Source organism: Euwallacea fornicatus, chromosome 11 (genome assembly GCF_040115645.1).
Source record: "Euwallacea fornicatus isolate EFF26 chromosome 11, ASM4011564v1, whole genome shotgun sequence".
Taxonomy (NCBI): Eukaryota; Metazoa; Arthropoda; class Insecta; order Coleoptera; family Curculionidae; genus Euwallacea; species Euwallacea fornicatus.
The window spans coordinates 2,308,129-2,331,305 of record NC_089551.1 but is presented as its reverse complement, the minus strand read 5'-3'; the positions used below and the strand labels follow the sequence as shown (position 1 = coordinate 2,331,305).

The 23,177-nt window shown below is 40.0% G+C and overlaps 4 protein-coding genes across 7 annotated transcripts; 2 read left to right on the top strand and 2 right to left on the bottom strand.

The window, feature by feature from the left end:
• Positions 1–66: 66 nt before the first annotated feature.
• Positions 67–10,152, bottom strand: LOC136342137 (probable multidrug resistance-associated protein lethal(2)03659). 4 transcript variants are annotated; one of them, XM_066287664.1, is made up of 16 exons: positions 9,983–10,152; positions 8,166–8,310; positions 6,635–6,877; positions 6,504–6,584; positions 5,095–5,525; positions 4,882–5,038; positions 4,614–4,827; positions 4,186–4,558; positions 3,951–4,135; positions 3,743–3,895; positions 3,452–3,679; positions 3,247–3,401; positions 1,695–2,260; positions 1,406–1,636; positions 1,117–1,351; positions 67–1,061 (listed from the first exon to the last, which is right to left on the bottom strand). In XM_066287664.1, the coding sequence occupies exons 2-16, from the start codon at positions 8,240–8,242 to the stop codon at positions 308–310; spliced, it is 4,083 nt and encodes a 1,360-aa protein (XP_066143761.1). In that variant the 5' UTR covers positions 8,243–8,310; positions 9,983–10,152; the 3' UTR covers positions 67–307. The 4 variants fall into 4 exon arrangements, with proteins under 4 accessions (XP_066143761.1, XP_066143760.1, XP_066143762.1 ...); XM_066287663.1 differs by having other exon boundaries at positions 8,166–8,274; XM_066287665.1 differs by lacking the exon at positions 9,983–10,152 and adding an exon at positions 9,870–9,979 and having other exon boundaries at positions 8,166–8,274.
• On the top strand, positions 6,909–8,057 carry LOC136342155 (15-hydroxyprostaglandin dehydrogenase [NAD(+)]-like). The gene has a single exon (XM_066287703.1). It carries the CDS (start codon positions 6,950–6,952, stop codon positions 7,760–7,762), a length of 813 nt encoding a protein of 270 aa, XP_066143800.1. The 5' UTR covers positions 6,909–6,949; the 3' UTR covers positions 7,763–8,057.
• A 480-nt stretch (positions 10,153–10,632) lies between the features above and the next one.
• Positions 10,633–11,795, top strand: LOC136342217 (armadillo repeat-containing protein 7). The gene is made up of 3 exons (XM_066287800.1): positions 10,633–10,850; positions 11,262–11,429; positions 11,498–11,795. The coding sequence occupies exons 1-3, from the start codon at positions 10,730–10,732 to the stop codon at positions 11,740–11,742; spliced, it is 534 nt and encodes a 177-aa protein (XP_066143897.1). The 5' UTR covers positions 10,633–10,729; the 3' UTR covers positions 11,743–11,795.
• Positions 11,796–13,422: 1,627 nt separating this feature from the next.
• On the bottom strand, positions 13,423–14,708 carry Fcp3C (Follicle cell protein 3C). The gene is made up of 4 exons (XM_066287801.1): positions 14,578–14,708; positions 14,384–14,518; positions 14,160–14,333; positions 13,423–13,632 (listed from the first exon to the last, which is right to left on the bottom strand). Exons 1-4 carry the CDS (start codon positions 14,584–14,586, stop codon positions 13,435–13,437), a joined length of 516 nt encoding a protein of 171 aa, XP_066143898.1. The 5' UTR covers positions 14,587–14,708; the 3' UTR covers positions 13,423–13,434.
• Between the last annotated feature and the right edge of the window lie 8,469 nt (positions 14,709–23,177).

The following is a 23,177-nucleotide window of genomic DNA, read 5'->3' as shown; positions in this document are numbered from 1 at the left end:
TCTTAATGAAATTTTTAAAACTAATTTATCTATATCACAAATAGTTGCGGACATTTAAACCAAAAATTTGTTTCAAATTATCTATTTCTGCTTCAATACATAAATAAAACTTTGTTAATTACCTACATCCTTAAATCTATAACCCTGTAAAACTTTGTAGTTATGAAAATTGCATTAGAGGCACAAACATTTACATTAACGACATTGTTGCTTCTGGAAAAAATTAAATTCTCAATTCTCTCTATAATTATACTTTAAGTTACTTTAGGAACGAACGGTTATGAAGAACTTTTGCAGTTAAAGTGCCCTAAGTACTCCCATACCGAGTTTCAAAGTTCTGCTTCGCTACCTCGTAAAGGGCCTCCGCCATTGCTTTCCCAGTCTGTTGGACCATTCCATACAACATCCCGCTCTTGGCCTGCAGCAGCACAAAGGGATGGTCGTATTCTTTAACACTGCCCGCATCCATGACCAAAACTTTATCCGAATCCATTACGGTGTTCAATCTGTGCGCGATGGTCAATACAGTGCAGTCCTCAAATTTTCTTCTTATGGTGTATTGAATCAAAGCGTCGGTTTGAGGATCCACGTTTGCAGTAGCCTCGTCCATAACTAAGATCTTGTTATTGCGCAGAATGGCACGAGCGAGGCACACTAATTGCCTTTGACCAACGCTGAAATTTGACCCACCCTCGGCCATTTGGGAATTCAGACCTGATGACAAATCCTCCACTGCTTCCTTGAGTTCCACGTCCTCTAGAGCCCTCCACAACTGGCTGTCGCTGTACTCGTCGAAAGGGTCCAAGTTCTTGCGCATGGTACCAGAAAAAAGTACCGGTTCTTGGGGAATGATCGAAATTTTGGGTCTCAAGTCGTGCAAGCCAATTTGAGTTATGTCCACCTCATCCACTATTATGGCCCCTGAGGTTTCAGTAAGTTGGAAGAGAGCGTTTATCAGTGAAGACTTCCCTGCTCCAGTGCGACCTACTATGCCTACTTTTTCCTTAGGTTCTACTACAAAGTTCAGATCCTTCAGAATAGGAGGATCGCTATGGAAGTACCTGTTGGAGCAGATAATATTAGTTAATGATTTCTACTGGTTGCATTGAGAATTACTTTAAAAAAACGTGTTTAAATTCAATTTTCCCTTCACTGGGCCATGATTTTGGAGGCTTCTTCGCAGGCTTTGACTCCAAATCAGGCTCATGCTCTATGGAACTGTACTCCAACACCCTCTCTACAGAAGTCATTTGGTTTTCCAACTCAGTGGATTGACGCATGCCCCACTGGAACATACCAGTCAGGCCTATAGCTTGAGTTATAGCCAATCCGACATTGCCCCCGTATTTTTCTTAAAAAAGCTTGTTAGCGAACCAACAGAGCACCCAAAAAATTAAGCATTTACCATTTCCAATGACTAAGAAGCTGAAGGTGACCAAAGTGATATAAACTATGCACACCAAATCGAGCCAATAGCCAAAGGCCCTTGAACTGGAAATAAAGGAGAACCAGGCGGAACTGTGCAGGTCTTGGTGCGAATCAAACTCCTGGGATAAGATCTCTTCTGCCTTGAAAGCTCTGATGGTTGTCAGGCCTTGGAGAGTGGCATTCAAATGGGAGAAAACTGGACTTCGAGCTGGAAATTACAATGCGTAACATTCCCAAACCTAATACGCTCTATCCTAGACACTCACTAGTTCCTTCCAATCTCTTAATGCTTCTGCTAGTCTTCAAATAAAAAATCCTCATAAAATGAAATACAACCCCGATGACCACAGTGGGGAGCAAAATCCATAGTTTCACGGCAGCTACCATTACGATAATAGCCAGAAGAGCCAAGCCGATTTGCAAAACATCCACCAAAGAAGAAGTCAGCATCTCATCTATAGCCCCCATATCTTTGGAAAATCGATTGAGAATCCTACCCGCGCTATTGGTATTGAAGAAGCGCATGGAGGCTCTGGTGATGCTCTGGAACATGTTGTTATGCAGATTGGTGGATGCTCTCATGCAGACAGCAAAGAAGACGAAAGCTCTGAGCAGGGTGAAAACCACGAGGAGAACCATCAAAGTAGAGTAAACGTAGATGCATGTTTCTCTGGAGAAATGCCAGAAATCTTTTGCTACGGTTTGGGCGACGACTGTGTTGGTTAAGGGGCCTGAAGAGATCGAATCTGTGACTCTTAGGACAATTACAGAGGTGTTGAGACCGTTGGTCGTAGTGTAGCTGTTAGTAAAATCTTTTTGCTCTATGTTGACCCTATTGAGGATTATTTAATTTTATTGAGGATTTAAATACACAAGGTGTAACATATTATCATGGAGGTGTTTTAGGGAACGACAGTACTCTGTGAAATATTAAAAAAGCTAATAGAGTCCTAGTTAAAAAGACGGTATTTTTGATGTTCTGGATGGCAAGTTTTCACATTTCTTCTCGTATTTTGCATTTTTCTCACGTATGTCTTGAGTTAAGTTTTTGAAATTTCGACACCTATTTTCTCTAAGAAACATACAGCGTGCTTTTTATATTTTTTTAAATGACCTTCACTAAATATTATACTAAATTTAAATTCCTTCTTCAATTTTTTAACTTTTTGAGCTATTGTCTCATTCTCGTATATTTCGACACTTACGAAAAATTGGCATAAATACCAAATTAGGGAAGGAGTGAAGGAAGCAAGAGAAAATCTGACGCGTTTCCTAATGGTGAATCATATGTATTAAATTAGTGAAGTAACAGCAATGGTAAGTGAATCTAAATAAAAACAAAATTATAGGGACTGCTCAAAATGTTCTCCTTTCGCTAAGATGCAAGATTCTATTCTGCCTGAGAGACATGCCGACTCTTTCAAAAATACCAGGAATATTGCAAACAATTTCACATGAGGCCACTATTTTGTTTGCGGTTTCTCCACTGTCTCAATTGGAGTCTGATATACCAATTATTTAAGATATCTCCAGAAAAAAAATCCAGACCATTTAGATCTGGGGATCTAAGGGGCTATGGCAGAGTTTCAGCCATTTTAATAATTTTATTTCTATTTTTGACGCACAAAATGTCAAAATTTTATTCTAAGACATACATCAGAAAAACGCAAAATATGAGAAAAATATAAAACTTTGTCACCCTGTATATTGAAAATTTGACTATGGGAACATTACTGTTTTTTTTTTTTTATAATGTTGGTGAGCACTATCGTGCCATGAACTATCTCTACAATGATATGTTACACCCGGAATACTTACCAGAATGTTATGAAATAGTCAATGAGGCTGCCAAGAAACTGAGCCACAAAGAACAGGAAAAATGTCATGGAAATAACATAGGCGTTGCCTCCTGCTTTGAAGTAGGCCGAGTAGACTTTAGCTCCCACCGACCCAGAACTTTTCTGCTCTTCCACCTAAAAAAACAACTTTACCATCAAGCGAATTAAAAAATCACATTTTATACCTCTTTTGGGGCTTCAACCTCTAAAGAGTTACCACTATGTATTGAATTCTCTCGTTCAGGTTTGGATACCTGTGAGGACATCCTCCTGCGGAATTCCTTCACATCGGGTATTTCCTCAGAACTATCCTTATCTAGCAGATTAGTGAAATCTAAACCGCTCCTCTGCAAAACCCTATAGGAACCCTCCGCCTTAATTTGACCATTGTCCAAGAACACTATATGGTCCACCTGCATAGGAGCACAAACTTAATTTCCTCCTTTTTCGTATTATGCGGACAATTCTGAACTCACATCCTTCAAATACTGCAACTGGTGCGTGATGAGAACCACAGTTTTGCTCTTCAAAAATCCCGAAACGCACTTCTCGAACAAGGCTTTGCCCACATGGGTATCTACCGCAGATAATGGATCGTCTAATAAGTAAATATCTGCATGTTTGTATACCTGAAAGAAAATCTTGGTACTGTACCGAGAAGTGCTTGAAGAAATGCCTACTTACGGCTCTGGCAAGGTTAATTCTGGCCTTTTGCCCTCCGCTCAAAGACACCCCTCGATCTCCCACAATGGTCTTGTCTCCATAAGGTAAAAGCTGGAAATCTCTTTCCAAGCAGCACTCCCTGATCACTGCATTGTAACGTGCTCTGTCCATTGGAAGACCAAATAGAATGTTTTGCCTCACTGAACCTAAATTTATCACTTAAAGGAGAGTCGTACTTATTAACATCTGGACTAACCAGCAAACAGCCATGGTTCTTGCGAGGCATAACTCAATCGTCCATTAATCTCCAAATCTCCGCTGGTAAGGGAAAGTTCTTTCAACATAAGGTGAAGGAGAGATGATTTTCCACTCCCCACTGGCCCGATCACTGCCAATAGGCCCCCAGAGGGCACCATAAGGGATATATCAGCCAGGGTGTTTTCGGACATGGACTCTGTCCACTTGGCATAAGCATTTTTAATGTAAATTTCGAATTGATTTTTTTTAGTTCCAGACTCCTGGGAGGTGGTGCTTTGGATGTTGGCCTCTTTCGAGGCCCTGGCAGTCTCAGTTTCGCTATACTGCATGAACTTGTTGAGTCTGCCTATTGAAACCATGGCCTCGGCCACCTGCAGGAAAACGAGTTCGAAGTGGAAATATGAAGATGATCGTCGATGAATTTACCTGACCAATTCCCTGCGGAAAAAACACGGTCATGGTCTGGCGCAGGATGTTGTAGAAACTGGTCAACACAAACACCTTCTCTGCAGTAACGTTGTATCCAAATAACACATAAGCTAAAATGCTAGCGAATATGGCAATTCTGGTGTTGTAGATGATGAACGATAGTTGAATTCCTCGCATGTACGAAGACCTTTTAATGGCCTTGATTTCAGTCCTGCAATCATTGATTCAGCCTTAAAGCGTTAATTATTATAATACCAAATTTTACCTCCTCACGAGTTCAACCAGCTTTGCAAAGGGCTTCTCCCAGGCGTACATCTTAATCACCTGAATCCCGTGTATAATTTCGCTCATCAGCCTCACTCTCTCATCAGTCCGCAGGGCAGTTCTTAACCGAAATATTGAGATTCTTTTCCCCAAATATACTAAACAAACCCAGTTTAGACTCAAACGACCTCAAGAGAAATTTTCGTAATTATACTTTGCAGTGGAATGAAAACGATCAGTGCGACCACTCCAATGACCGCAGATATCCCGACTTGGAGGTACATTAAGTAGGTACAAAGGGCCGTTTGTACCGGACCCAGCCACAAGTGATGAGCGAAGATCATGGCAACATCAAAGCGATTAACGTCGTTAGAGAGAAGGTTCACGACTTGTCCTACAGTCGTCTGAGCCAAAGCTGTTTTGCTTAGTCGCAGACTCTTCCTGTAGATTAGGGAGCAGCACGCTATCCGCATTTTCATCCCCAAGTGGCACACCCCCATCATGTAGGGATGAGAGATGAGGACGTTGCTCAAGGAGCAGAGCACTACTCCTCCGGCATACCAATAGGCTTGTTCTAGGCTTATATTCAAGTGATTTGGCATGTAGAATTGGATGAGTTGGCCTAGGAGTAAGGGCTGGGCCATTCTGTCGAATGACAACAGAAAATCGACATTATGTAAATAGATTAGAGCTTTAATGGACCGATCTAATAAGCCTTAATGGACTTTAAATGGGACAAACGCACAGCACAAGTGGCATCGAAAATAAATTGACATATATAAAGTGTGAGTCTTCAGTTGCAGTTTTCCCTTTAACGACATAGATTTCAAAATTTCAACCGAGGCACTGTGTGAATTTCTTTCCATATAGCCCCACAAATAAAAATCACTGTGATTTAGGTCTGGTGATCTAGCGGGCCATCTTATTGGTCTATTGCCAACTATCCATCTGTTGAAGAATTATATATTTTAAGTCTTGTACTTAAAAATTTTTTTTGAAGCGCGTATATTTTAGTTGTTTTTAAGATTTCGAAAAAATGGTACATAAAAATATTTGTTTTTTGAGGTCTGCGTCGTGTTAAAAGAAAAACCTCTATAGGGTTTTCTAACGAAAACTTGACCCCGTTTAATATTGAAAAAAGCAACTTTTCAAAAAATCCAAAATACGTAAAGAGTTCTTGAGGGTAACGAATTTTTATATAAAATTGCGTCGCAGCAACCCTCTCAAAAATTTTAAATGGCACAAGGGACTGAGTGACACCTCAAATTTAAAATTTTGCGAAACTACATTAATGGCGTAAAGCGATCAAAAATCCATCGATTAGTTTTCGAGAAAAACAGCTATCAGTTTCGTAAAAAATGCACTACAAAACGTTCCATTTAAAGTTTTGAGAGGGTTGCTGTGTCACGCAGAAGGGCGAAATTAGGGGGTTGAATTTTATATAAAAATTCATCCCGCTCTAAAACTATTTTGATATATCGATTTTGGAAATTTCCTCAAAGTCGTTATTATTCAAGATTAGCTAAAAGGTCGAGTTTTCGTTGGATGACCCTGTAGATTCTAAAACCCACATTCAAACACGCGCACACTCACGATTTCTAGCACAAGACACACGATATTTACGGTTTAAAGGGCAACGTCCGGTTACCCTCTGGAACGCTATATCGACTAACCAATTTCCCTAAGAATATCGGCTGATTCACCCTGTATATTAAGAAAAATGAGAATATCACATAGTCGATTCGATGACTCACCTAATAGCCTCAGATATAAAGAGCACCAGCCCATAAAACATGAATTCCCATCCAAAGACGCGGATGAGCACCCTCAACAACGAGGGTTGACGATTGCTTTTCCTCGCCCTCACTTCTTCCCCCTTCCACGATTTTTCTATTAAATTCCCTAGACGAGAGGATTTGTGCTCCAAGAGAGTTTCTGTCAGATCCGACTCCTCCAACTCTTTCCTAGCCCCCTGTAGGAAGGTTCCTATCGTGTACCTGTAAGTTTCCACCAGAAACAATTAAATGTCAATTTAAATTCAAACAGAAAAATAAAATTTTAGTAAAAGTATGGACGCAATTTACGGGAAGGTGGCATTAATCACTGGAGGGGCTAATGGCATAGGAGCTGCATATGTTAAACGCCTGTTCAAGTCTGGAATGCAAGGATGCACCATCACGGATATCGACGAGCAGAACGGATCATATCTGGCTGAAGAAATGAACAAATGTTATGGCAGGGGTAAAGCCATCTTCGTCAAAGCTGATGTGAGTGACCAAGGATGCTTCGAGGGCGTCCTGAAAGAAAACATGAAGAAATTCAAGAAGTTGGATCTCTTGGTGAACAATGCTGGTATTTTGAGGGACCGAATCTGGGATAAGATGCTTGATACAAACGTCAGTTCCATAGTCCGAGGAAGTCTTCTGGGAATTAAATATATGGGCAGAAACAATGGCGGTTGCGGTGGTACCATAGTGAACACCGCCTCCATTTTAGGGCTGCAAGGCATGCCTGGGGCCCCGTGTTACACAGGCACTCAACACTTTGTCATAGGTTTCACTCGATCTATCGGAACCCAATTCTGGTTTGACCTCACTGGTATTAGATTCATGACGATCTGCCCAGGAATCACCATGACCCCAATGATAACTGATGCCGAGAAATGGGTACTTAACGAGTTTCCAGGGCTGGGCAATCATCTCCTTCAAAAACTGCGAAACGAGCCTTCTCAAACTGCGGAGGACATTGCTGAAGGTCTTAATACCATTCTCAATGAGGGGGAGAATGGAAGCATTTGGGTGGGCGAAGGAGGGACTCCAATCTATCAAGTGATTATTCCTAAAATCTCCGATATGAAAACTAAGTCTTGTAGGGATCTTTGAATTTATGATCATGAATGATTTTGAGGTCAATAAATCAAGTTATATCATTCAAAGTTCTTTGTTGTGGATCCAATATGGGGCAAAACAACGTTTATAATTGAAGTTACGATAGATATCGCCAAACATTCTGGCAGAAGATGCTGAAAGGACTGAAAGTAAGTAATGCTCAATCCCAGACAAAATGGGCCTAGTTCAAAAAGTGACCATATTCATCAAGTGCAAATATGACGACGAATATCTGCAATCAGCTGCAATGAATATGGAATATGATACTTATGGTAAGTTTTCCGAGAATTATGCCATTATGTTTGGATTGTTATGATTTATCAGCAGCAAAGCCCAACCAAAAAATATAATAAATACTCGGTTAAATGTTTAGGAAAATGGATTTTTATGGGCTTACCAAAACGTGGCAGATGATAAGGGAAATGCATCTTCCCTTGGGTTGGGTTTTCTTGTGGCCTTCGCGCCTCCATCCATGGTTTAAGGGGGTGCGGGGGGCATATGATTCACTGAAATTTTTTTTCTCCTGAGTTTTCCAGGGGAAACTGTTAGATTTAAAAGAGGTCGTAAAAAAGTATAATAAGATTTGCATTCAATTAAAGAAATATCGTATTTTCGACCTAAACATCGTTTTTCTTTTATGAAAACGTTGCTCTGGCATTAATCTTAAGTACTGAATAAATATGCAGGATGATGCAAAGTTAAGTATAAAGAATGTAAGAGAGCCTTTTTGAGGTCAAAATATGACTTTCTTTCCTGTAAATGTGGATCCGCAGATACTTAGTTTTTGATATACAGTGCGTATCAAAATTTATAGCATGTTATAACTGCGTTGTTTGACACTTGCACGAGTTTTCTGTGGAATTTGTTGAAAATTAATATTCTCAGGCAAAATGTGCCCAGAAAACAGATTATTGCAAAAAAATGCCTCAATTTATTGAAATTTAATAATAATCGAACAGAATAAGAGTCGAAACAACTTTGCAATTTTAAAAACGAGATGAAATGTAGTAACTTTCAGCTGAACCAAATTGTCAAAAAAATCTACAAAAATAAGGCATAATATTATCGAACTATACCGTCATAGTTTACTATAAACTTTGATAATGGCATCATTTAACACCCTGTATATCGAAAACTAAGCATTTGCGAACCCACGTTCATAGGAAAAAAAGTCTTATTTTGTCCTTGAAACTACGCTCGTAAATTCTTTACACTGTATTTTGAAACACTCTGTATTATTAACGCACATGAAAAGGGTTTCTCGCGTGTTTACCAATGTTGGTTTTTTAGTTTGTTCCCTCGTTCTAGGACGAAATAAATCAGCAAACATAAACTATTGATTATCTCTCTGCTCGTTGCTCTACTAATTAGGTAAAATATATGTCAATGGAGGACGAATTAATCAATACTTAATATTGTTCGTCTGCACTAACAAAGTTCGATTCCTGCCAATTCTATAACGTTCTGCATTTTTATGCGTGCAATAAAGGGCTGCTTTATAATTTTATTAACAATTATAACAGTAAGCCTCACTAATATGCATTAATCTGTTAAAAAGTTGTAAAAATAAATTGGTAAATGCAATGATAAGGTCACGAAAAAGCATTGTTTTTTATCGATGATATTGCAAATTTGTTTATAAAAATATAAATAAATATAATTATTGGAAGGAATTAAGTGATGAAAAATGTAGAGTAGGAATTTAAAGGCACTAATATTACTCGATAAATTTTCAACCTAGAAATAGAATACTGTAAATTAGTTTTAAATGTGCTCCATATATTATACATAGTGATTATACTATAGTATATGTACCTTAAAATATATATTCTCAATAGTCTATGTAAGCTATAGTATTTATACTATAGTATATGCAGATAGTTGTATAGTAGGGTGTTCGTCGGAGCCCTTACTAAAGGGCAAATGTTATTATCAGTTAGCTTTAACTGAGAATAGCATGCAATTTCACCGCAACAACTTCTCCTGGTGGAGAGACGCCTGTTTCCGAGAATCAAAAAGAAAATCATATTAGTTTTTTGTAAATAATTGCAACTGAAACACGAAATAAAAAATAAATAAGCATCACTCACATTACGCTTACTGTTATTGCGTAACATTACCAACTAAACCATGGGTATTTAAACAGGAATCAGCAGGAAAAACTCCATAATCACCCGGTAAAATGGGGCCTCATTACTAGCAGGAAATACTTACCTAGAAACCAAAATCTAATTAACTATCGGGTAACTAGTAAAAACATAATCGATTTTTCAGTTGACACTGTAACAGTGAATTTTAAAGGGAACTTAAATTAGCACACGACCGCCAAAATCTACGTATGCCGGCCGGACCTGCCTCGATATAGTTTGCCCACAAGAATTTTCAATACACATTCACGAGCCGTTGGATTTTCTTAACATGCGCAAATTTCAAGGTTCATTCATAGTTTTCAAAATTAGCTACTTTTTGAAGGTACCCTATATGCTGAAATAATGTTTCAAAATTTTCAACATATTCATTAGCGCCATCTAGCGGAACCTCTGCGATATGACGGAAGTAATCTGTTCTATATTTTAAATTACTTTAGGCACCGTCGAATTTCGTGCATCTGCCTGGGTACTTGTAGTTCTTATGTGTTGTAAGGCTTACTGTGGTGTAAAATAAATAGAAGATATTGCTTGGAGACAAATACATTGATTTCCACCAAGAAAATTAAAAATTTTCGTTAAATTCTTGTTACTGTGTTTCTCGGTAGGTGTCGACGGCTAACAAACTTCCTCTAACAAGACAATATATGCGTCTTTGTTCGATTCATAGATGGAAACAGAGACAATTATTGTTATATACCCCATATTTCTACTTGTCATCCATAATCGTGATATTTGAGGTTAAATGAATATTAATGTGTTGATTTTCAATGCTTAATGTTTTGTTTCTCTTTTTGTATGTTTATCAGTGTTTATGAATGTTGTCATGTTTAGTAGAAAGGAGCAGCTTGTCCAGAAAACTGGCGAAACTGGTGTAGGTCGCTACGAGTTTCTCAAACAACTCATAAAAGAGTTTACCACTACCAAGTCCTATGGTAAGCCGCCACTTATCAGCTAATTACTGTTTATATACCAAGAATTTATACGTTTTTAAAGCATATCCTCGTTCATAGAAATCTGCACCTCCCACTTCCCTACTTTCTATCCAAAGCTAGTAGAATTAGATTTGTCAATACGCTCTCAGAAAGTCTCAATATCTGATGAATTCATCAGATATATGTCCTTCCCTTTTAGATAATTTGCAGAAGTTTTTTTTGCAGTTATTTTCCGCCTATTCATCCCGCAATCTTATAATTTTTGAACGTGTCAGTGTTCTTAAAATGTTCAATGTATTTATATAACCTGCTGGTTTTCTTGATTTTTTGGCGAATGTAATTTTAATTACATAAATAGCCTGTTGTGAATTTTTCCAAAGATTATGGTTATAAATTCAAACATCATTACAGAAGCTCGGAAGCAAACTTTATCAAACTTAGCTAATTTTGCTTACGACCCTATCAACTACGAGCACATCAAGCAACTGCATATCATCGACTTATTTCTTGCTCAGCTCTCCCAAGACGCTGAGGAGCTTATTCACTTTGCTTTAGCTGGTTTATGCAATTTATCTTGCGGTAAGTATTTGTAAAATTTCCCAAGATTTAAACTCTCTTTATCCGAACTAGTATTGTTTCTTTTTCAGACCCTGAAAGTAGAGATTACATCACTAGCCTAAACGGAGTTTCATTGGTGGCCCAATATTTGGGTAATAGCAACGAGGAAGTGGCCTTAAACGCATTGACTACGTTGTTCTATCTTTTCGATGGTAGTTCCACTCCAGTACCTGAGGACTTATTACCTAATATAGTCCACTATAAGCAGCATGTTGACCCGAGGTTTCGCAATTTGGGCACAATTTTCATCGAAACATATTTCCCCACAAACTAAACATATTTCTTCATTTAAACAAGGCGATGAAGCTTGCCTTACTAAGAAGATAACTATTCAAGATGTGCAGGCATTTGCAAAGCTTAGTGGGGACGTAAATCCTGTTCATACCATCGATCCACAGAGAGCGCTAGTACACGGGGCCTATTTAAATTCTTTGGTTTCATGTGTAATGGGAACTAAGCTTCCAGGTCCCGGTTCTTTGGTTGTAGAACAGATTTTAAATTTTCCCAACAAGTGTTTTACCGATGATACAGTTACAGTTACAGTTCGCATTGAAGAAGCCCGGAAAATCGTTAAAATCACTTTCAGATGTGTTGCCCAACCGGGGGATAGAACGGTTTTATTCGGGGATGCCCGATTAGTAATAGACCGGACTTTCTGCATCTAGGTTGTTACTGTAGAAATTTCCTATTAGTTCGTTGTTTTTTCCCAAAGATATTACATGAGTGCCCAATGAAGTAAGACTGAATTTAAATTGGTTTTTTTTACCTATCTATCGTTGAAATACTAATATAGGGCATAACTGTATTTCGTATTTATGCGTGAAGAACGGAAATCTTGGCTTAAGGTGCAGGAACGAGCCAATTAAAGTTCTTCTCGTTTTTCTTGGGAAGTTTTTGCTCAAATTCTCCGGACCGTTATAGATTAAAAACTATCTGCTCTGTGCTGATTAAACCGTCTAGACGCACTGTTATCTTTGTACGCACACAAGGGTGCATGGGGTGCATATGGATTTGTTTATCTTGGTTGAGCGATTTTTTACCAATAACGAGAATTATTTGAAATGGGTTTGCTACTCGGTGTCCCAGAAGCGCATTGACTTTACAATGGTCATCGTCCGACAAGATGGGCCCTCTTCTTCGAGCATTGTTGCCATTTTAAGACATTTCTCAGCAACAAGAATATTTAACCAAAGACAGTCAATAACGCCTCAAGTGTTTTAGCTTTATTATTTGCGGCACCTACCTATTTTTATTCTATCAAATATCGTGGCTTAAAATCGCAGACTGTAATAAGAGTTCCTGTTAGGTATTCTAATGATATTACCAACAGTCTTTCACTTGTTAGAGTTGTCAAATTGACGTATTTTAGCACGGTTCCTAGTTCATATCCCTTGTTGTGACACCAAAAGTCGACTTGGCAACGCCGAGGGTACTTATAGGTGGTACTCTAGCCGAACGAGCGGGGTGACACGCACAGCAAGTACCGCGGGTCGACAACCGCGAGCAACCCCGTAGCGTTGCGCTTACACAGTAGAAAGTCACATACAAGGGCGGGTCTCTTAACGATGGGCTTGGTACCATGTTACCAACGTGGTACCTATAGCGGTCGACCTCTTTGCTCCACTTGAAAATCCGAGTATGAGGCTTTTAAGCTCGATTTGATGCGTTTCTGGGTACTCACACAGAGAGCTAGTAGGTATTGGTGAAATACGTAAGACTGAAGAATTATGGTTTTTCTATGCAAACAATAGGACAATAACGTGCAAGCTGGAGAACCACCTACCACGAAGGTTAGGATAACATCCAACAGATGTCGCTCATGTAGAGTCGACCAACCATTACTATGGGACGTGCTGTTATATTTTCTTGTAGTGTCACGTAGTGGATATTTTGCTTTGTGAAAATTGTTAGAAATTAAGCTTAGAATAAAGAATGCAATTTACGAAACACAAAAGCATTTATTTCGTCAATGTTTCGCAGCAGTTTTGGTACATTTCGCTGGTAGATAGTCTTTGCAGCAAAACTCCCTTCCTGCAGAAAAATTAGTTGGGTGCCATTTATCGCTGTGATTCTTCACAAACAAGAAAGCTTTCTCTCTGTGCACCTCCTCCTTGTCCACTGTTGCACATATTATATCACTGCTTTTCGGTAAATGCTTGATGATCTAGGTTAGTTAAAAACAAATTTCAGTAATCACCCCTTGACAATCCCGGGCAGTTTCGTTACGGTAGAAAGAGCAGTTTTATTATCACAAACAAAAAAGCGAATCTCATTACACCCTCCATTGACCCCCGCCCACTTACCTACCGGACGTTGGGCATTTCACGTACCGTTCCCACAGCCCAGATTCATTTTCTATTCATCCTACATGGGGTTAAACGAAATTGGCCCTTTGTGTAGGGGTATTTTCTTAGCTCCCCCTACATTCTTCGAGACATAACAAACAATAAAAAAAAACTGATGTAATCAGGGCAGGTAGACCGACCTACCCGAAAGGAACGAGGGGATATTTAGCACCCTTCATGAATAAAACAAATTGAAGAGTCCCCTGTACACATGTATGGGAAACAGGCTTTGTGTACGTCCGTCCGGTGATTGTCGACGGTCAGTAGGGTGGATAATGAAATGCACACCCTCGGTCTGATGGTCAGGTGGGCTGAATGTGATTTTTTTAGTAATCAATGCCCTTACCGCTTCTAAGCACCTGTGGGTGCACTGCTTGTTCCCTACTGCGTTGTTCATGAAGGGGGTTTCGATTTCCTGGGTGAGCACTGGATCTCCTTTAGGTTGAGCTTTGGAGCCCTTCTTGAACTGACTGCTGAGAAACACTCCGCAGGTGCAAGGGGTCTCTTCAGGATCAACTTCCTTTTTAAAACCAAGTTAAATGACTCACAATTTCAATGTACTCTTCTTACCATGGAAGATTCTTCTGGTGAATCATTGCTCGAATTTGTAACGGTATTATCAATGCTGTTGTTAATGTTATTGGCTGCCGCCAGAACCAAATGGGGTACCAGTAGAAAGCACCCAAAGACCACCGCAAATTGAGTCTAAGTAAGTAACATTAGGTTTAATAACGAGGTCAATAATTATTTCCTATAGAACTTACCCTGTACATTCTCGTTCACCAATTAACGACTAATGCAGCATAATGAACTGATTAATTGGGTCGGTCTAATGTGCTGATGGAAACACATTTTCTGGTAGTTGAAACATTCTAAAGAAAACATTATCATACAGGGTGAACTCTGTTTATCACGTGGCCAGTTATTTTTGCTAAATGTTTCTTGCTGACATCCCTCTTAAATGTTTTGACCTTGACGGTATACCGTGACGAAAGTAATCCGAATTAACGACCGTAATGGGTTAAATCGATGGGTTTTAACTTTTACTTTTGTCGACCCTTCGGGTGGATCAACAGGTATAATTTACGAGAGGGCTGGGCAGTGTCTGGCCAACGAAAGGGGTCATTGACGGGGTTGAATTTTAATGTCCTAATTTCCGATGACTTGGTGAATTGATGAATTCCCACGCAGCGTTGCATAATTTATAAAGGGGTTTGAAAGTACTGCCATCGAGGCCCTAGTAAATTTCTCCCTTAGTGCCGAACTACTAATACGCCGTTAAACATGAAAATAATCGTCGTAGAGGGCAAAAAGGTTCGAAAAAGCGTATTCCCAAGCTGAGTTCATTTCCTCGCAGATTTTCCCCCAGTTGGCTCTCTTGCTGCGAGTTAGTTCCCTCTTAAATCCTCTACATCCCTCAAAATAACTACCTCATTTATTTATTGCCGTTGGTTGTGCTCACATCAAGTTTTTGCTCGAAATGAGGCCCTCTGTGAGCACCGCAGTTTTTGACGTTTATCACTAGCACAGCCTGTATAAAACCTTGGGCCTCATTATCTCGAAAACTGTTGAAGTTGACGTGGCTACTGTAGGCGAATTAGGGAAATAATTGAATTCAACAAATTCAAGTTTTTCTACATTTGTTGCGCAATTCCCCACATTTTTCTTTAATAATCTTTGTGATCAGGTTTCGACTGAAATTCTGAGGCATCTGCTTTCAAGGTGTAGAAAGTAGGAACCCCGTTGGACTAGATCGATTTGATTAATGCGAGTGTTGTGATGTCTCAGAAGGTATTCATGAAATTTTTCGTGAATACCTCCGGAGACATCGTCATGAAAATCATTTGTGTGTTTTCGAAATTCTTCCTCGGACTGAGAGTCGTGAGAACCGAAGAATGCGCCCACTTAAGTTGCCTTGTGCCATTTCTTTTCTTTTTAAAATAGAGCATCAGGTATCGTTTTGAGGCTCTCAAGAGTTGCTCGCGTTGGTTGCTTAATTTTTAAGCGTTGGAGCCCAATGCGAGTGCATCACCCTATACAGGCTGTCTCGCATGAGAATGCAGTCTACAGGGACCTCAACAATCGTAAGAGATAGAAAAATGGTTAAATTAGAGAAAATTTGCGCCTCTCTGCGTTTTGGAAAATCACGTTTTTAATTTTGGTAAATTCCGAACGGATCCGAAGTTAATTGAGGAAAACCGATTTTATTCGAGATAAAGAATATATAGTAGAAGATAATAAAAGAGTAATGAAAGATATGTTAAAATGAGTTTGGTATTTTCATTGTCATTTTTTTCTTCTACAACATGGTGTTTTTAGATTTTCGATCTGACGTTTCGTTTCTTGGAAACCATCATCAATTTTCTTCTTTTTTTCGATAGCCGAGAAATTGTGTTTTACGCTGAGTAAATCCTACGTTTTTTTGAGTCTAACGATACATTGCACGATTTCTTAAGTGGTTCTAGTCCGAAAAAATCTCATTCTCCGTTTTCCAACTTAACGGAACGATGCGACGTCATGAGTTGTTTCGAAAATAATTTGGTTAGGTCCGTCCCTTAGTAAACAGGAAAATAAACACCAAAAAATCGTTTGAAATAATTTTTTATGTTTAAATATTCAACCCTCATTTTCGGAACGTAAATAACACCGGTTAACGATTTCTTTCATAACACCATTTAAAATCTCTAGAGTCATCTTTCTCATTGCAAGTCGAGCTGCAACCTTCACTTCATCATTTTGAAGAGTCTTACACTAAATTTCATTTCTGAGGAGTCCCCAGAGGAAAAAGCCAACTGGCGTTATATCGGGCGATCGCGGTGGCCAGTTCACGGGACCCTCGGTGGAAATCAAATATTTTCTTCATTTGTCGGACTAAGCCATTTCGTAAATCGTAAGTGTGATATTTCATTGGATGCGGGTAATTTACTGAGCGTAAAATGAAATTTGATGACCGCACAAAAAAAAATTGATGATTGTTTCGAGGAGACGAAACGTCGGTTAGAAAATCTAAAAACTCGTAGAGGAGAAAGAGCGGCGACGAGAATGTCGATAATTAATGTGAATTTCTGGTTTTTCTCGGGTAACTTCGGTTCCACTTCGAATTTTCGAAATTTGAAAAGACGATTGCAGAACGGGGAAAGGCGCAAATTTTCTCTGGTTCGACCACCTGCCTGTCGCCTTGTGGTTTACGAGATCCCTGTCGAGTGCACTCTTATCCGGGACAGCCTGTACAATCCACCACCCATAACCAAGAAGCAGTACGACCCATGCAGACAGCAGACTGAAATAAATCCCAAGGCCACGTCTTCACGGGTTGTTCGCAGGCGGCCGATCGTTGCGAAATGGCCCGCAGGAGACGGGGTGACCTCGACGAGGGTGACTCAAAAAACTACCTGGTTTCTCTTCAGACGGGTTTTAAATATGCGGGAATCTGCAGCGAACGGCCCTTTGTTCACTGTTTTTCTTGGAACAGTCCGCAACGGCGAATTCCTGCTCCGCACCACCACCGAAAGTGAAATCTACCGAAAATCCCCAGAGCAATTTGAACCGGACCGCAGCCCCATTGTTATTAATTTTTCTGTGTCAAGAAAGCTGCATGACACCTGTGCGTCGGAGCGTTAAATCGTATCAGTCACAATTTTAAACACGACATAATTTCAATTATTTTCACGCAAGTAACGACAAATTAAATAATCTATCGGAACCCGTTCACCTTTTGGTACCTTTGGGTTGTGCAACGTGTACTTGACTCAACGTAACCCCATGTATAACACATATAAGCCTATTTTGTGGGGTCGTTGGCCGTTGGATGCACTTTATCATCCAACATCTAAGAGGAACCGCCTGCGTGAAAGTTTTGAAGAAAATAATTTTGTCATTCTTCTATAATCGCTAGTGTGGGACCACGACTATCGACCGCCTCTCTCGATTTGCTCCCGAGTCGGTACCAAACTAACTGCCGAAAATCGATAGTTTTCCTGCTACCTTGAGGGGTGTTAATTTGAACCATTAACGGAAGAGGGCCTTCAAACTTTACACTTAATCTGAACAATAAACAACGCTGGTTACATAACAGTCAGAATTCTTTCTCATGCATGGTTCCAAGGCCTGTAAACTTAGCAGTTGGCTTGTCAGAGTCTCCTTCCTGCCCAAAGATGAGAGCTAGTGAAGGGGGGCAGGCCTGTAGTGAAAGAGGCGATGGGCGGGACACCACCAACGGGCAATGAACCCAAGTGGAGGATAAGCTAAAAGTGGACTTGACTTGCCCGTTAACTCTTCCTGTGTCACAGATAAAAATACGGAAAATCACAAAAATAGAGTTGCGCGTTTTTTGCCCTCGTTATTTTAAGGGGGATACATGCAGAGCGTTGGATCTAGGAAATCGTTTGTTTGGAGCAGGATTTCCGGGGAAATTGTACTGAAAAAGGGTCAAGCCACAGGCTGACCCAATCGGGAAGAAGCCTTAGCGTACGTTGTCAATCCACGAACCCCAGCGCAGCCTGGACATTAGCACGCACCCAATTTGCAAAATGCACTTGAAGTCGAGACGCCGATGATGCGGATGAGGGACACAAAGAGCGGTCTGGAAGACGAACAAACGGTGCCACTGGACGAAGGCAAGTCCACTCGGGAAGAAAAGAACTTGTCAGTGATAAAACTTCACGAAAGCTTCAAGTACCATCAGACGCTTCTGGTCACTTGTCACACCTCTGCTTCTATCTGAAAATAAATTGATGTTCTCTAGGTTGTAAGCAACGTAAGTAATCAAACACCACAATCAGTGTTAATTTGGACCAAATTGGAAACCTGATCATAGACGCCTTATCGGTGTAACAAGGAAAAGTATCTCAACACTAGAGCCCCACAATGAATCCGAAGGTCTTTGACCCCCATTTTTGAGATAACTGAACGCTTTCGAGGGTTCATGCTGTGTGGAGACCAACAGGTTGATAAGTTTCGACGAAGGGAAAAAACGATTTGCAATGACTGTGGAAAATCTTAAATTAGACCGATCTAAAATTACGCAGGGTAAATATAGATCTGAGACGCAAAATGCCGCCCATCAACATAACAGCTAATAAACATTAGTTTTTTTTATCAACTCTATTGTACACAGCCCTTATCAGGAACAGATGGGGGTCGGATCAATATGAGCCCCAAGTACGCTCACGCTGATAGCGTTGATGGAAGATTTTAGGGATGTTCAAGCAGTTAAGCTCAGCAATAAAAAGGTCCCATGATTGAGTACAAATTGTTACGATCACGTTTACGTGGGGTGAACGCACTCCTAGATAGATCGTACCGTGACGTAGCGCGTACCGCTTCCACTGTATCAAAGCCATTTTACGCTTTTTTACCCGGAAACTAGGGCTGAAGCCATCGATGGTTGCGGCCATTAACACGGGGCTCAATACATTTGTACGAATGTCGACGCGACCCCATCTCTAGTAGCCCAGTGGACCAAAAGTTAAAAGTCATCTGTGAGAGAACGATCGATTTTCCATAGAATTTTTTACTTCTGAAATTTATTCCAATCAGCAATCCATAGATAAGAGATGGATTCGTGGTTGGATTATCCTTCTCTTCAGGCAAAATGTGAAAACACTGTAAGGAGCCTTAACGCATTATCGAGCGTACAAAGTATGGAAGAAATCGAAGTAGTCGGCGAATTTGCGAACCAGCGAGAAATTCATTTCATGGAGGTAATCATGAGAGCAGTTGATGATGAGGGAGGTGTTGAGAAGATTTAGCGCAGCTCTTGAATTCTCGTTAGATGATAAGGGACCATCCGGAGCTAATTTAAGGTCAAAGGAGGAGGAGTCTTGTGAAGCTGCAGCGAGAGAAGTTCTTTCGTGGAGGATTTTAGCAGATGTAACAGAACAAATTAGGAAAAGTGGAAGAGCGACAAAGAATTATTCTGCGCTTCTATGGCATATCGATTCCTACACAGTAAAATCGATAACTAGATAAACAAGTTTTCTCATTACTTAAGAACCGTTCAGGCTTGCAACTTCCGATTATAATGAACGTACTAGAACCTTTGGTATCTGATTTAGACATGTGTTGATTCTTGCAGAATATTTATTGGAGCTTATATTCAGTACCAAAACTTCCGTTCTAAGAGGGAAGTTGAGTTAAAAAAAAGGGGATTAAGCTCGTGTTTCCTTGTTCGGGCAAAAAATGAATTTTCTAGGTGTCGGAGCCAGAAGTTGTTGATTTTATCGATCTTTCCAGTGGATCTATTGGCTGTCGTTATGCACACATATAACTTCCTATTAAGAAGCAAATTGAGCTCGCATTGGAAGGAGTTTCAAGGTACACCTGTTACAACCAGAACTCAACCTTCCAAAACCTTTGGTATCGTCGTTACAATTTTTAAAATTTGATGCGAGTAGACCCATTGGGTCCTCGTTCCTCGTGCCTGCATCCTTCAATTAAGCAAATCGAACTCGTATTTTTGAGGGCTCCGAAGACAAAGTTCACATCATTCAAATGTATGATGATGACTCGCACTGAATTAACGTATTTAGATAAGAGAAGGGTTTGAAAATATGGATCTAGAATAGTAGAGCTCCTAACCGCCTTCAGTGACCTACTGATCTTTGAATGATACAGCTACGATTCGATGAACGCTAATGCCCGCAAAAAAGTCTTTTAAGTTGATTTCATGCAAGTTTCAAATTTCTCACACTTCCCCGGATAAGTCAAATACAGTAGACGCTCGATAATGTAAACGAATTCAAACCAAATTCACGTTATCGAAATGTTTGTATTAGCGAGCGTGATTTGGACAATAAGCGATCTATTAAAGAAACGTTTAATGCACACGGGGTGTTTCAGAGATAACTGCACATACGCTACCAGGGGTTAGACTACTTCGTCGCGATTCAAATTCGCCCATATATCGTAGGTGAATCTCGATTAATTCTCAAAATACAGGGCGTTTTTCTTTTTTAATTACTCAGTGACTTTATATATAGCTTTTAAGCTACTTACTATAACTAATTCAAATTTTGTGGGTGGTCACGTCTTAAATAACATACGCTGTAAATTGCCATTAATAGAGCCCGCAAATTGCTGGTCTGAACTACGAAATAGTCTCTTTAGAGATTTTTATGAATTTCAATGCTCTGTATATTAGTTTCTTTAAAACCGTATGGAGCCTGCGATAAAGCGTTAAAAGCTTTCTTTACCTTATTAGTTTCCTAATTCTCACCCGTATCATTTTGTTTCGATAATCAAATTTTTTTTCAAAAATTTAAAATGTTTAATATTTTTTCGAAATAAAGGCCATCTTTGTATTGTAATAGGGAAAAATTAAATTAGATAATAACAATTATAACACAAAAAAAATAAACAGTTACAAGAGGAGTTCAAAATGACTCCCGTTTGCCCGTATTCATTTTCTTGCTCTCAGCGAAAGTCGCTTTATTGCCTTTCGTATAATGTCGGGATTAATTCTAATTGTCACACAGCAGTCGTTTATTCTTTGAAGGTGTTCCTCTCTTGCGTTTATCTCTCCTTTACAAATCTCAGATTTTAAAAGTTCCCAGAAGTAACAATCCAATGGATTAAAATCCGGCGAACTCGCAGGCCACGTATGCTGACCACGACGTCCAATCCATCGGTTTTCGTAATGAGCATTCAAAAATTCTGTAAATGTTCGTGTAGAATGGGGTCGCGCTCCATCATGTTGGAATAAAAAAAAAAGGAAAACGCCCTGTATCTCGAGACTGAATCGAGATTTGCTTACGATATAATCGTGTCGGTGAATTTGAATCATGGTGAAGCACTCTAACGTCTAGTAGCATGTGTACAGTTAACTCTGAAATACCCTGTATATATGGTACTATATATATATATATATATATATATATGTATATACATATATATATACACACGGATTGTTTGCTTTTGCCATTATCATTAGCTTTATTTGTGTGTCGCCAAGAACTGATTACGTCATCGAGGGTACGCATTGTTTACGTCATCAAGCGTACGCATTGTTTACGTTATCGCGCGTTCCGCTAAGCGCGATTTTTGTGTTTACCTTAACGCAATATTTTCATTATCGCGCGTTTATGTTAACGAGCGTCCGCTCCAACAATGACCAGAAGTAGAAAACTTTCAGGTTTTACCTCAAAGTTCCGTAGATCCCCTCAATAGGACACAGCAATGGACGATCGTTCAGGTCGCACATACTGCACGGCAAATAAACCGAAGGGGCGTCAAGGTATCACTTTCCGTCTCCCACTGCCATAAGCCAAAACTGACGATCACTTACCACCCCCTAGGTGACCCCCTGAAGTGATAGAAAACGACAAATCGACGACACCCTCTTAAACAAAATAAACGCCAAAATTATTTGTAGCGATATATCTTAAACCCGGGGGTGGCGCCCTTGTTATTCGAACGAACCCATCTGGCAGGCAACCGCCTCCTTTGACGAAGGTTGATGCCCTCTTTATCAGTGCTAATGGGAACCTCCCGGTTTTGTTTGTAAATAAACATCTCAAATCTCCTTCAGTGTACTTAATTTTACATATTTTAATCCTCAGAGAGGTCTTCAACCCTTAGAAGCACCACACGAGGAGCTGATGCACCTGTGTCGTAAAGAAAATCGAAAGCTATATGGGGTTGTACCCATCATCATGAGACAGGTCCTTGACCCGCCGTATAGGGAGAGTGAGAAACGAGTTATATACGGGGTTGCTGCTTATGGGTTGATAGTGCTGAGGTAAATGCTTTCTTGGTTGGGGCACGTAACCGAATATTTGCACTATTATTGGCAAATTTAAGAGATATTTTGGTGCTACCAAAGGCATTTGCCTGTATGTACCTCGTCAAAACTTTGATGGTCGGAAGGTTTCTTGGGCTCTCGGACTAGTTTCTTAACTGAGGGTATAAATTCCTTCAGCCTGAATGACAAATGACTTATTTTGGTACTTTCTTTGTTTCTTTTTTTTATGCGTTGTCTTTGAGCGGGGGGCTCCGAGGGTGCTTATGGGAACCCTTTAGGGGTCACCGAACCTTCTCATCGTAAGTCCCAATCGAATAGAAGAAAAATTCCTAGGCCACCACATTCGAACCGAAATGCGGCCAAAGTAATCTCGGTTCACTATGCAACAGGCACCGAGGGGGCGATGACCGAGCATCATTACGACACACGGGGTTATTAAACAAGTGAATAACGTTACTATCAGCCCTTCTCCTTCTACCACCCGTGGGGGCCCGCGGGGCGCGACAGAGACGGACGATCATCGAGTAGGAAGAATGCGACGATGTCGACGTGTTCCAAGTTACTCAGCCAAGTATGACAACGGGTTGGTTCTTTTCTAGTTCTGATTCGTAGTTTTATATAAGG